Consider the following 14619-nt stretch of genomic DNA (forward strand, 5'->3'; position numbering starts at 1 on the left):
AGGTTGTTCATCGTGATCTTAAGCCTAGTAATATTTTATATATGGATGAATCAGCCAATGCAGACTCCATTAGAATTTGTGATTTTGGGTTTGCAAAACAACTTCGAGGGGAAAATGGACTTCTCTTGACTCCATGCTACACTGCAAACTTTGTAGCACCTGAGGTATTCTTTAAAACTTTAGTATTGGCCTTTTGTTCTTTTCCTTTAGTTGAATATATATGATGTCATGTATATGTTGCAGTTGATAGGTAAAAGCTGAGTTATCTTATCCTTTCCCAACTATAAAGCTCTTTAAATTAGTGAATTCTGATAACCTCTAACATAAATAGTCAGACTAGTAACTAGCATCTGAAAACAGCCTGAATGTATAATCATCAGACTAATCTTTTCTGTTGGGTTATGTACTACCATCAGAATCATACACTTTTGGAGCTAGGAGCGAGAATAGAGATAACCCCATCTTCAACATATTAAATATTCTAAGTGAAGAAATTGAGGCTCAAAGTACTTTAAATAAGTTTTTCAAGACCCAGCATTCACTTAGTAATAAAGCCAGGATAGATTTTCAGGTATTTCAGTTTGTGCTGAACAAGAGGTAATTTATATTGTTTAACATTATACATAACATATAAGGGCAGTGCCACCCCTGATTGTCTTTAAGATCTAATTCTTGGAGAAAACAGCTTCACAGGGATTTTTATAAGCAGGGGGACTTTTCTTGGCAAATAACATTCATATGTAGATCTTAGAGGGAAGAGTCAGGAAAGGTGAGTCTGGGGAGGTTAAGCGGTATAGGTTTCACATTTATCAAACTCCAACAGTCAGTTCTGATACTGGGGATGGGAGCTTTGACAGTAGCAACTTCCACAGCAGTGAAAGTATGGTTGATCAAAAATGAATTGGGGGGCGCCTGGTTGGCACAGTCAGTTGAGCATCCAACACTTGGTTTCAGCTGGGGTGGTAACTTCAGGGTCATGGCATTGAGCCCTGAGTCAGGCTCCAGCTCAGCATGGAGTCTGCCTAAGACTCTCTCCCTCTCCCTCTGCCTCTCCCTCTCCTCTCTCTCTCTAAAATAAATTTTAAAAAATGAATCAGGGGTTGCACTGGCCATATAATTTCTTTGTTTGTAAGTTAGAAATTATTCTTATATCTTATGAATAATGCTAACCCATATGAATTATCATATGTTCAGCACAAAGCAAGATACATAAAAATCTTCAGGTTTGAAAAATTGAATTGTCCAAGACAGAGAAGAAGAGTAAAATAATTTGAGGATAAATTCCTACCTCATGTGCATGTTTTCTGATTTTTTTATATCAAATACTATCCCTGTCAGTATAATAATTCACATCAGATATAGCGAGACATTCATATTTAAATATCAACAAATCTGTATTTTAATAAGTATATATTAGAAAAAAATTTTTTTTTAAGATTTTTTAAATTTATTTATTTGACAGAGAGAGACACAGTGAGAGAGGGAACACAAGCAGGGGGAGTGGGAGAGGGAGAAGCAGGAGAGGGAGAAGCAGGCTTCCCGCAGAGCAGGGAGCCCAACACGGGGCTCGATCCCAGGACCCTGGGATCATGACCCGAGCTGAAGGCAGACGCTTAACGACTGAGCCACCCAGGCGCCCCTAGAAAAATATTTTTATTGAGGTAAAATTAGCATGCAGTGTTATTAGTTTCAGGTATGAAAAGTAGTATATCTAATAATGAAAATAGAAATATACAAAATAGAAAAATAACGTATTAATAAAAAAAATTCCCATATTAAAATTTTTTGCCTTCCTTTAAGATGTTAATGTTGAAGAACCATAATACCTGCTTTACAGGGTTTTTATGATAAGAGGTTTGCTGTATAAAAATTATGTACCTATCTGGAGAATGTAATTTAATCTATATTTTAATTAAATACATAGAATAATGAATGTACAAATTTTTATCACATTACAATATATAGAAACTATATTTCCCAAAATAAAAATTAGAACACATACATGATCCAAGAAGAGGTCATTGCACTGCCCCTAGTTTTAAGAGATATAACTTAGACATTAAAAAATTAGCCTTTCTAGAATATTTTAATGGTTTTATAAGGATAGGAGGACAGAATAGTTGAGATTTGGGCTTTTCATCAAATAAAGGATATATAGTCATTGTAAATATTCTAACATATTTATGCAATAGACACATAGAAGAGTATAGAATAACCATTTTAATGGATGAATTCTTAATATTGACTTGATCTTGTAGACCTGGTATGATGGAAACATCTCACTGGAAAAAGGTTAGGGATAAATGTGTCCCAAATGAACATCTCAAAAACAGACGTTGAAAGGAAAAATACACAGTATGTCTGTATTTAGATTAATGATAAGGTAAATATTTTTAGGTTAATGGTTAGGTAAATATTTTTAAATGAGTGCAGATCCACAGAGTAAAATACAGCTCATTGATGCTTTTTATCTTAACAGACTTCCATTAGAGTAAGACATTCTCATCATTGTAACAGTGAAGGTATTTTATTTTATTTTAAGTTTTCATTTAAATTTTAGTTAACATATAGCTTAATATTAGTTTCAGGAATATAATTTAGTGATTCATCACTTACATGTAACACCCAGTGCGCATCACAACAAGTGCCCTCCTTAATACCTATCACCCATTTAGCCCATCCCCCTGCCTACCTCCCCACCAGCAACCCTCAGATTGTTATATATAGTTAAGAGTCTTTTATACTTTACATCCCTTTTTTTTCTTATCCCGTATGTTCATTGGTTTTCATTCTTAAATTCCACATATGAGTGAAATCATATATTTGTCTTTCTCTGACTTACTTATTTCACTTAGCATAATACACTTGACTTCTATCCACATAGATGCAAATGGCAAAATTTCACTCTTTTTGATGGCTGAGTAATATTCCTGTGTGTGTGTGTGTGTGTGTGTACACATAACATCTTCTTTATCCACTCATCAGTTGGTAGACATTTAGGCTCTTTCCATAATTTGGCTATTGTTGGTAATGCTGTTATAAATACTAGGCTGCATGTGTCCCTTCAAATCAGTATTTTTGTATTTGCATAAATACCTAGTACTGCAATTCCTGGGTCATAAGATAGTTTTATTTTTAACTTTTTGAGGAACCTACATACTGTTTTCCAGGGGACTGAAACATTTTACATTCTCAACAGTGTAAGAGAGTTCCCCTTTCTCCACATCCTTGCCAATATCTGATGTTTCCTGTGTGGTTAATTGTAGCCATTCTAATAGGTGTGAAGTAGTATCTCATTGTACTTTTGATTTGTATTTCCCTGATAATGAGTGATATTGAACATTTTTAATGTATCTGTTAGCCATTTCTATGGCTTCTTTGGAGAAATCTCTGTTCATGTTTTCTGCCCATTTCTTACTGGGTAGTTTTTTGGATATTCACTTTTATAAGTTCTTTATATATTTTGGATACGAATCCTTTATCTGATATGTCACTTTCAACTATCTTGTCCCATTCTATAGGTTGCCTTTTAGTGTTTTTTTTTTAGTTACACATTTTTTTATGTTATGTTAATCACCATACATTACATCATTAGTTTTTGATGTAGTGTTCCATGATTCATTGTTTCCGTATAACACACAGTGCTCCATTCAGTACGTGCCATCCTTAATACCCATCACCATGCTAACCCATCCCCCCACCCCCCTCCCCTCTAGAACCCTCAGTTTGTTTCTCAGAATCCATAGTCTCTCAAGGTTCATTTCCCCCTCCTTAATTTCTCTTTCTTCTGTCTTGTTGTTGGAGTATAGGAATGCCACTGATTTCTGTGCATTGATTTTATATCCTGCCACTTTACTGAATTCCTGTATGAGTTCTAGCAGTTTTAGGGTGAAGTCTTTTGGGTTTCCCACATACAGTATCATATCATCTGCAAAGAGTGAGAGTTTGACTTCTTCATTGCTGATTCAGATTCCTTTTATTTCTTTTTGTTGTCTGATTGCTGTGGCTAGGACTTCTAGTACTATGTTGAATAGCAGTGGTGATAGTGGACATCCCTGCCACATTCCTGACCTTAGGGGGAAAGCTCTCAGTTTTTCCCCATTGAGAATGATACTTGCTGTGGGTTTTTCATAGATGGCTTTTATGATATTGAGGTATGTACCCTCTATCCCTATACTCTGAAGAGTTTTGATCAAGAAAGGATGCTGTACTTTGTCAAATGCTTTTCCTGCATCTATTGAGAGGATCATATGTTTCTTGTCCTTTCTTTTATTAATGTATTGTATAACATTGTTTGATTTGCGGATGTTGAACCAACCTTGCAGCCCAGGGATAAATCCCACTTGGTCATGGTGAATAATCCTTTTAAGGTACTGTTGAATCCTATTGGCTAGTATTTTGGTGAGAATTTTTGCATCCATGTTCATCAAGGATATTGGTCTATAATTCTCCTTTTTGTTGGGGTCTTTGTCTGGTTTTGGGATCAAGGTAATGGTGGCCTCATAAAATGAGTTTGGAAGTTTTCCTCCCATTTCTATATTTTTGGAACAGTTTCAGAAGAATAGGTATTAATTCTTCTTTAAATATTTGGTAGAATTTCCCTGGGAAGCCCTCTGGCCCTGGGCTCTTGTTTGTTGGGAGATTTTTGATTAGTGCTTCAATTTCCTTAGTGGTTATACATCTGTTCAGGTTTCTATTTCTTCCTGGTTCAGTTTTGGTAGTTTATACATCTCTAAGAATGCATCCATTTCTTCCAGATTATCTAATTTGCTGGCATAGAGTTGCTCATAATATGTTCTTATAATTGTTTGTATTTCTTTGGTTTGGTTGTGATCTCTCCTCTTTCATTCATGATTTTATTTTTTTAGGTCCTTTCTCTTTTCTTTTTGATAAGTCTGGCCAAGGGTTTATCAATCTTGTTAATTCTTTCAGAGAACCAGCTCCTAGTTTCATTGATCTGTTCTACTGTTCTTTTGGTTTCTGTTTCATTGATTTGTGCTCTGATCTGTATGATTTCTCTTCTCCTGCTGGGTGTAGACTTTATTTGCTGTTCTTTCTCCAGCTCCTTTAGGTGTAGGGTTAGGTTGTGTATTTGAGACCTTTCTTGTTTCTTGAGAAAGGTTTGTATTGCTATATACTTTCCTCTTAGGACTGCCTTTGCTGCATCCCAAAGATTTTGACCAGTTGTGTTTTCATTTTCATTTGTTTCCATGAACTTTTTAAATTCTTCTTTAATTTCCTGGTTGACCCATTCATTCTTTAGTAGGATGCTCTTTAGCTTCCTTGTATTTGAGTTCTTTCTGACTTTCCTCTTGTGATTGAGTTCTAGTTTCAAAGCATTGTGGTCTGAAAATATGCAGGGAATGATCCCAATCTTTTGGTACCAGTTGAGACCTGATTTGTGACCTAGAATGTGATCTCTTCTGGAGAATGTTCCATGGGCACTAGAGAAGAATGTGTATTCTGTTGTTTTGGGATGGAATGTTCTGAATATACCTGTGAAGTCCATTTGGCCCAGTGTGTCATTGAAAGTCTTTATTTCCTTGTTGATCTTTTGCTTAGATGATCTGTCCATTTCAGTGAGGGGGGTATTAAAGTCCACCACTATTATTGTATTGTTGTCGATGTGTTTCTTTGCTTTTGTTATTAATTGGCTTGTATAATTGGCTGCTCCCATGTTAGGGGCATAGATATTTACAATTGTTAGATCTTCTTGTTGGATAGACCCTTTAAGTAGGATATAGTGTCCTTCCTCATCTCTTATTATAGTCTTTCGTTTAAAATCTAATTTGTCTGATACAAGGATTGCCACCCCAGCTTTCTTTTGGTGTCCATTAGCATGGTAAATGGTTTTCCACCCCCTCACTTTCAGTCTGGGAGTGCTTTGGGGTCTAAAATGAGTCTCTTGCAGACAGCATATCGATGGGTCTTGTTTTTTTATCCAATCTGATAGCCTGTGTCTTTTGATTGGGGCATTTAGCCCATTTACATTCAGGGTAACTATTGAAAGATATGAATTTAGTGCCATTGTATTTCCTGTAAGGTGAATGTTATTGTATATTGTCTGTGTTCCTTTCTGGTCTATGTTACTTTTAGGCTCTCTCTTTGCTTAGAGGACCCCTTTCAATATTTCTTGTAAGGCTGGTTTCGTGTTTGCAAATTCCTTTAGTTTTTGTTTGTCCTGGAAGCTTTATATCTCTCCTATTTTCAATGACAGCCTAGGTGGATACAGTATTCTTGGCTGCACATCTTTTTCATTTAGTGCTCTGAATATATCCTGCCAGTCCTTTCTGCCCTGCCAGGTCTCTGTGGATAGGACTGTTGCCAATCTAATGTTTCTACCATTGTAGGTTACAGATCTCTGCTCCCAAGCTGCTTTCAGGATTTTCTCTTTGTCTCTGAGACTCGTAAGTTTTACTATTAGGTGTTGGGGTGTTGACCCATTTTTATTGATTTTGAGGGGGGTTCTCTGTGCCTCCTGGATTTTGATGCCTGTTTCCTTCCCCAAAGTAGGGAAGTTCTCTGCTATAATTTGCTCCAATATACCTTCTGCGCCTCTCTCTCTTTCTTCTTCCTCTGGGATCCCAATTATTCTAATATTGTTTCATCTTATAGTATCACTTATCTCTGGAATTCTGCCCTTGTGATCCAGTAGTTGTTTATCTCTCTTTTTCTCAGCTTCTTTATTTTCCATCATTTGGTTTTCTATATCACTAATTCTCTCTTCTGCCTCATTTATCCTAGCAGTTAGAGCCTCCATTTTGGATTGCACCTCATTAATAGCCTTTTTGATTTTGACTTGGTTAGATTTTAGTTCTTTTATTTCTGCAGAAAAGGTTTCTCTAATATCTTCCATGCTTTTTTCAAGCTCAGCTAGTGTCTTTATAATCGTCATTCTGAACTCTAGTTCCAACATCTTACTAATGTCTCTATTGATTAGGTCCCAGGCAGTCGGTACTGCCACTTGTTCTTTTTTTTTTTTTGAGGTGATTTTTTCCATCTTGTCATTTTGTCCAGAGGAGAACAGAGGAATGAGAGAACAAAATGTTCACAGGATAACAACCCCAGAAAAATATACGCTAAACAAATCAGAAGAGACCTGAAACCAGGGGAAAAGAAAGGGAAATAAAGAAAGAGAAAAAGATAAAAAACAAGCAAACAAAGAGACAAAAAGAGAATATAATCAAATATGATCAGTCTGGTGCATAGATCAGTGCCACACACTAGATTTTGGGCATATTTTGGTCTGTTAGAAGAAAGTGCCTCCCAAAATTTTAAAGAAAGAAAAGCTTATATATGTACAAAAATAAGGGTAAATATGATGAAGGGATGGAATATGACTGTAAAGATGAAAATTATAAAATTTTTATAGAAGGAATTGATAAGAAGTTGGTTGAAAAAAGAAAGAAGACGATTTAAAAAAAAAAAAAAGGAGAGAATGTGATCAGGCAGGAGATTAGGACAAAGCCATACACTAACGATTTAGGGTATATTTTGGTCTGTTAGAAGAAACTGTATCCCGGGCACCTGGGTGGCTCAGTTGGTTGAGCGACTGCCTTCAGCTCAGGTCATGATCCCAGGGTCCTGGGATCGAGTCCCACATCAGGCTCCCTGCTCTGTGGGGAGCCTGCTTCTCCCTCTCTCCCACTCCCCCTGCTTGTGTTCCCTCTCTCGCTGTCTCTCTCTCTGTCAAATAAATAAATAAAATCTTTAAAAAAAAAAAAACTGTATCCCAAAATTTTAAAGAGAGAACAACTTATATATATATACCAAAAATAAGGTTAACTACTATGAAGAGATAGATTATGACTCTTAAAATGAAAAATAAAAAAGATTTTTTAAAAAAGGTATTGATAAGATGTTCGTTGAAAAAGGGAAAAAGAAAAATAAAAAAAGAAAGAAAAAGAAAAAAAAGAAAATTAAAAAATTTAACTTTGAAAGCCTGAAGAATTATGGGAAAAAAGCCATGAATTCTATGTGCAGTATTCCCCTAGTGCTCGAGTTCTGCAGTTCTCATTGATAGGTAAACTTGGTCTTGGCTGCCTGTTCTTTCTGGTCTTCTGGGGGAGGGGCCTGTTGCAATGGTTCTCAAAAGTCTTTGCCAGAGGCAGAATTGCCCCGCCCTTGCCCATTCCAGGCTAAGTAATCTGCTTTGGTTTGCTCTTGGGAGCTTTTGTTCTCTGCAAGCTTTCGGTACAGCTTTGGAGCATGAGAGTGAAAATGGCAGCCGGCCTCCCAATCTCCACCCCGGAGGAGCCGAGAACTTGGGGGCCCCACTCCTCAGCGAGCCCCCAGAGAAAAGCAGTCAATCACTCCTGTCTCCCCGGTCTCTGGCCACACTCCAAGCTCATCCAGCCTGTGACCGAGCATTTCTATCTCTAGCACATGACCCCATTTGGAGTCTCCAAACCCAGCAGATTCCTGCGGTGCGCTCCTCTGCTGCTCCTCCTGGGGGGAGGAAGGGGAGTCTCCCCTGATCTGACTTGTTGGGTCTGTGCTGGAAGAGCAGTGGCCTGACTGTGCCGCGGATCCCGGTTTATGGCAACCCCGAGCTCAGAGCCCACTCCTTGGCTCCATCTCTGTAGCCACCTTCCCTGCTCTGATACCTGGGAGCTCTGCCGCACTCAGGCACCCCTGGTCTTTCTGTGACCCCGAGGGTCCTGAGACCACACTGTCCCAGCAAGTGTTCCACCCCCGGCTTAGCCACTGGAGTGTCTTCCCTCAGTAGAGCCGACTTCTAAAATTTCCAATTTTGTGCTCTGCTGCTCTATCACTTGCCAGTAGCTGCCTGACGGAGGCTCCCTCCCCCCGCCGTCTATCTTCCTGAATATTGCCTTGGATTCATTTCTCCGCACGTCCTACCTTCCAGAAAGTGATCACTTTTCTGTTCAGAGAGTTGCTGCTATTCTTTTCTTCGATCTCCTGTTGAGTTCATAGGTGTAGGTGTTCAGAATGGTTTGATCCCTATCTAGCTGAATTTCTAGACGAAATTTAGGTCTCCTACTCCTCCGCCATCTTGCTCCTCCCTGCCTTTTAGTTTTGATTGTTTCCTTTACTGTGCAGAAGCATTTTGTGGTGATGAAATCTCAATAGTTCATTTTTGCTTTTGATTCCTTGCTTCCTGTGACATGCCTTTTAAGAAGTTGCTACAGCTGATATCAAAAAGGTTGCTGTCTGTATTCTCCTCTATGATTTTGATGGTTTCCTGCCTCACATTTAGGTCTTTCATCCATTTTGAATTTATTTTTGTGTATGGTGTAAGAAAGTGGTCCAGTTTCCTTCTTTTGCATGTTGCTGTCCAGATATCCCAACACCATTTGTTGAAGAGACTTTTTTCCATTGGATGTTCTTTCCTGCTTTATTGAAAATTAGTTGACAGTATATTGGTGGGTCCACTTCTTGGTTTTCTGTTCTGTTCCACTGATCTATGTGTATGTTTCTGTGCTAGCACATACTGATTTGAGTGTAATATTGCTTGAAGTATGGAAGTGTGATGCCTCCAGATCTGCTTTTCTTCTTCAAGATTGCTTTGGCTATTCAGTGTTTTTTGTGGTTTCATACAAATTTTAGAATTGTTTGTTTTAACTCTGTGAAAAATGCTGGTGGTATTTTGATAGGGATTGCATTGAATGTGTAGATTGCTGGTAGTATAGATATTTTAACAATATTCGTTCTTCCAATCCATGAGCATAGAATGTGTTTCCATTTCTTTGTGTCCACTTCAGTTTCTTTCATAAGTGTTCTATAGTTTTCAGAGTACAGATCTTTTACCTCCTTGATTAGGTTTATTCCTAGGTATCTTATGGTTTTTGGTGCAGTTTTAAATGGGATAGATTCCTTGATTTCTCTTTCTCCTGCTTCATTACTTGTGTATAGAAATGCAACAGATTTCTGTTCATTGATTTTGTGTCCTGCAACTCTACAGAATTCTTATATCAGTTTTAGTATTTTTTTGGTAGAGTCTTTCAGGTTTGTTTGTTTTTTTTTTAAAGATTTTATTTATTTATTTGAGACAGAGAGAATGAGAGAGACAGAGAGCACATGAGATGGGGGAGGGTCAGAGGGAGGAGCAGACTCCCTGCAGAGCAGGGAGCCTGATGCGGGACTCGATCCCGGGACTCCAGGATCATGACCTGAGCCGAAGGCAGTCGCTTAACCAACTGAGCCACCCAGGCGCCCAAGTCTTTCAGGTTTTTTACAGAGAGTATCATGTCATCTGCAAGTAGTGAAAATTTGACTTCTTCCTTGACAAATTGGGTACATTTTATTTCTTTTTTTGCCTGATTCCTGAAGGTAGTACTTCTAGTCCTGTGTTAAGTAATAAAGTAAGCGTGAACATCCCTGTCTTGTTCCTGACCATAGAGGAAAAGCTCTCTGTTTTTCTCCATTGAGGATGATATTACTTGTGGGTTTTTCATATATGGCCTTTATTATGTTGATATATGTTCCCTCTATCACTACATCATTGAGGTTTTTATCAAGAATGTATGCTGTACTTTGTCAAATGTTTTTTCTGCATCTACTGAGTGGATTATATGTTTCTTATCCTTTCTTTTGTTAATGTGGTGTATCATTTTGATTGATTTGCAAATATGGAACCACCCTTCCCGCCCAGGAATAATTCCCACTTGATGGTGTTGAATGATTCTTTTAATGTACTGTTGAATTTGATTTGTATTTTGTTGAGAATTTTTGCAACCGTGTTCATCAGGGATATTATCCTGCTCCTTTTTGGTAGTGTCTTTGTCTGGTTTTGAAATCAAGGTAATGCTGGCCTCATTGAATGAATTTGGAAACTTTCCTTCTATTTCTATATTTGGAACAGTTTCAGAAGAATAGGTATTAACTCTTCTTTAAATAACTAACTGGTAGAATTCCCCTGGGAAGCCATCTGGCCCTGAACTTTTGTTTTTTGATAGATTTTTGATTAGTGATTCAATTTCTTTCCTGGTTATTGGCCTGTTCAAATTTTGTATTTCTCCCTGTTTCAGTTTTGGTGGTTTGTATGTTTCTAGGAATTTATCCATTTTTTCCAGATTGCCCAGTTTTATAATAGTCTCTTAAAATTGTTTGTATTTTTGTGGTGTTGGTTGTGATCTCTCCTCTCTCATTTGTGATTTTATTTGGGTACTTTCTCTTTTCTTTTTGATAAGACTGGCTAGGGATTCATCAATTTGATTAATTCTATCAAAAAAACAGTTCCTAGCCTCATTGATATGTTCTGTTTTTTGTTTGTTTCTCTATCGTTTATTTCTGCTCTAATCTTTATTATTTCCCTTCTTCTACTGACTTTAGGTTTCACTTTCTGTTCCTTTTCTACCTCCTTTAGGTGTAAGGCTAGGTTGTATATTTGAGATTTTTCTTGCTACTTGAGGTAGGTTTGTATTACTGTACATTTCCCTGTTTTGACTGCTTTTGCTGCATCCCAAATGTGTTGGACTGTCCTATTTTCATTTGCTTCCATGTATTTTTTTTACATATTCATTAATTTGCTGGTTAACCTATTCATTCTCCAGTAAGATGTTCCTTAACCTCCAAGTACTTGTGGTCTTTCCAAATTTTTTCCTGTGTTGACTTCTAGTTCCATTGTGTTGTGGTCAGAAAATATGCATGGTTAGATCTTAATCTTTTTCTGTTTGTTGAGGCTTGATTCGTGACCCAATATGTGATCTTTTCTGGAGACTGTTTCCTATGCACCCAAAAAGAATGTGTGTTCTGCTGCTTTAGGATGAAATGTTCTAAATATATTCGTTATATGTCCATCTGGTCTAGCATGTCATTCAAAGTCATTGTTTCCCTGTTGATTTTCTGCTTAGATGATCTGTCCATTGATATAAGTGAGGTGTTGAAGTCCCCTACTATTATTGTGTTATTATCAATGAGTTCCTTTTTGTTTGTTATTATTTGATTTATGTATTTCAGTCCTCTGAATTTGGGGGCATAAATATTTACAATTGTTAGATCTTCTTGTTGGATAGACCCCTTTATTATGATATAGTGCCCTTCTTCATCTCTTGTAGCAGGCTTTGGTTTAAAATCTAGTTTGTCTGATAGAAGTATGGCTATTTTCACTTTCTTTTGACATCTGTTACCATGATAAATGGTTCTCCATCCCCTCACTTTCAATCTGCAGGTGTCCTTAGGTCTAAAATGAGTCTCTTTTAGGCAGCTTATAGATGGGTCTTGTTTTTTTATCCAATCTGATACCCTATAACTTGTGATTGGAGAATTTAGTTCATTTACATCGAGAGTGATTATTGATAGGAATTTAGTGCCATTGTATTACCTGTAAAGTCAGTGTTTCTGGAGATTTTCTGTGTTCCTTTCTAGTCCTTGGTGCTTTTGGTCTTACTTTCCCACTCAAAGAGTCCCCTTTAATATTTCCTGCAGGGCTGGTTTAGTGTCATGAACTCCTTTAGTTTTTATCTGGGAAACTTATATTTCCTTCTATTCTGAATGGCAGCCTTGCTGGATAAAGTATTCTTGGCTGCATGTATATTTTTTCCCATTCAACATGTTGAATCTATCATGCTACTCCCTCCTGGCCTGTCATGTTTCTGTGGAGAGATCTACTGCTAACCTTATTTGTCTTCCCTTATAAGTTAGGGACTTCTTTTTTGTCTTGTTCCTTTTAGGATTTTACCTTTATCACTGTGTTTTGCAAATTTAACTATATCTTTTTTTTTTTAAGATTTTATTTATTTATTTGAGACAGAGAGAATGAGAGAGAGAGAGCACATGAGAGGGGGGAGGGTCAGAGAGAGAAGCAGGCTCCCTGCTGAGCAGGGAGCCCGATGCGAGACTCGATCCAGGGACTCCAGGATCATGACCTGAGCCGAAAGCAGTCGCCCAACCAACTGAGCCACCCAGGCGCCCCTTAACTATAATATATCTTAGTGTTAGTTTGTTTTATTGATTTTGATAGCAGTTCTCTGTGCCTTCTGGATTGGGATATCTGTTTCCTTCCCAAGATTAGGGAAGTTTTCAGCTCTAATTTCCTCAAATAAACCTTCTGCTCATTTTTCACTCTCTTCTTCTGGGCCCCCTATGATATGAATGTTATTATGCTTCATATAGTTGCTGAGTTCCCTAAGTGTACATTAATGATCCAGTATTTTTCTTTCCCTCTTCTTTTCAGCTTCATTATTTTCCACAATTTTATCTTCTTTATCACTTATTTGTTCTTCTGCTTGTTCCCTACTTGTGGGCATTACATCCAGTCAGTTTCACATCTCCATTATACCATTTTTTAATTTGGCTAGACTAGGTTTTAGGTCTTTTATCTCTGTGGTGAGGGACTCCTGGTGTTTTTCTCTAGCCAAGCTAGTATCCTTCTGATTGTTGTTTTAAATTCTGGTTCAGGCATATTACTTATATCTGTTTTGATGAGATCCCTATCCTTGACTTCTTGTTCTTTCTTTTGGGATGAATTCGTATACTGTCCAGGATCTGGTTCTTCGGGAATTGTTTCTGGTGTATGCTGTGTGCACTCTGCTGTTGTGTTTTGGCTGCTCTTTTCCTCAGGTCAGTCCCTTGCACAGTTTTTCTTGCATGCAGTGGAGAGTGTTTGGACCTTGTCCAGTGTGTGTTGAGTTTTAAGTAGTTGTCTGCATGTTAAAAGAGGCCAAGTCCTATTTCCACTAGAGCTGAAGGTTTGCAGTATTTTATGGTCAGTTGATTTGGTGTGTGCAGGGGAGAGGGGGTTGTACTGGTCTTTTGGGGGAGGAGCCCACTGCTGATGTGACTCTCAGGCACTCTTACCCTAGTGAAAAAGCACCTGCAGAGCACAGGGGGACAGGGCTTGGTGTAAGCAGCTCAAGTCTTCACTGTGGTTGCTATGCTGCTCACTGAATTCCATCTGTGCTGATGGGCAAGGGGAGAAATGACGTTGGTCTGCTCTCTTGTCCCCAGAGAGGGACGTTCGCACCCATAGCTGTTCAGTTCACCCTCACAGAAGAATGAACAGTCTCTCCTTGTGTGTCCTAGGCATCCCTCAGACTTTTGCCTTCACTCTGTCTGTATCTGAGCTGTTTGCCCACCTGGTGGCGCAGTGATCCTGTGTTTTATCTCAGGCATGCCAGCTAGGTTTCAAAACTCCAAATTTTAGGAAACCAGCATGGCCTGGACCCAACTGATCCTCTGGGGAAGGGTCTCATCACACTGTGGCTGGTGCTGGATTGTCCCTGAAGGGCAGTCGCATGAGTGTACAGAGGATTGGAGTTTATAGTAAAGAACAGCAAGAAGCTGGTGTCCAGGTTAACTTCCCTCATCAGGTGTCTCTTCTCTTATGCTAATGAGTGAGGCAGTGCAATGGCACCTGCCAACTCTTGTCCTCTGAGAGGCAGTGCCCCCCTCTCCTAAATGCACTCCCAAGAGTGGGAACTGTTTCTCCTCATGCAACCTAAGACCCCTCTTGTTTTCCCTAGTCCCTCTTGTTTTCCCAGTCAGTGGTTTGGGGGAAATGATTTTCTTGTGCAATCCCCTGTGCACTCCTCAATCTTTCTCTCTCTCCCCTTGCTGTCAACAGAGCTCCCTCCATTCTGCAACACCTGTGATTTTTTTTTCCCCCACATCATGTCTCTGCACCTCCTACCTTCCTTGATGTGGCCTCTTTTCTCC

General features: G+C 38.5%; 1 protein-coding gene across 1 annotated transcript in view; it reads left to right on the forward strand.

Annotated features, from left to right (window-relative positions):
* Nucleotides 1-14619, forward strand: part of RPS6KA6 (ribosomal protein S6 kinase A6) — a 196819-nt gene that overhangs the window by 147992 nt on the left and 34208 nt on the right. Inside the window, exon 18 of the mRNA XM_021690974.1 lies at nt 3-164. Coding sequence (XP_021546649.1) covers nt 3-164 — 162 coding nt within the window. The remainder of the gene's footprint in view (nt 1-2; nt 165-14619) is intronic.

This window comes from Neomonachus schauinslandi, chromosome X (genome assembly GCF_002201575.2).
Source record: "Neomonachus schauinslandi chromosome X, ASM220157v2, whole genome shotgun sequence".
Taxonomy (NCBI): Eukaryota; Metazoa; Chordata; class Mammalia; order Carnivora; family Phocidae; genus Neomonachus; species Neomonachus schauinslandi.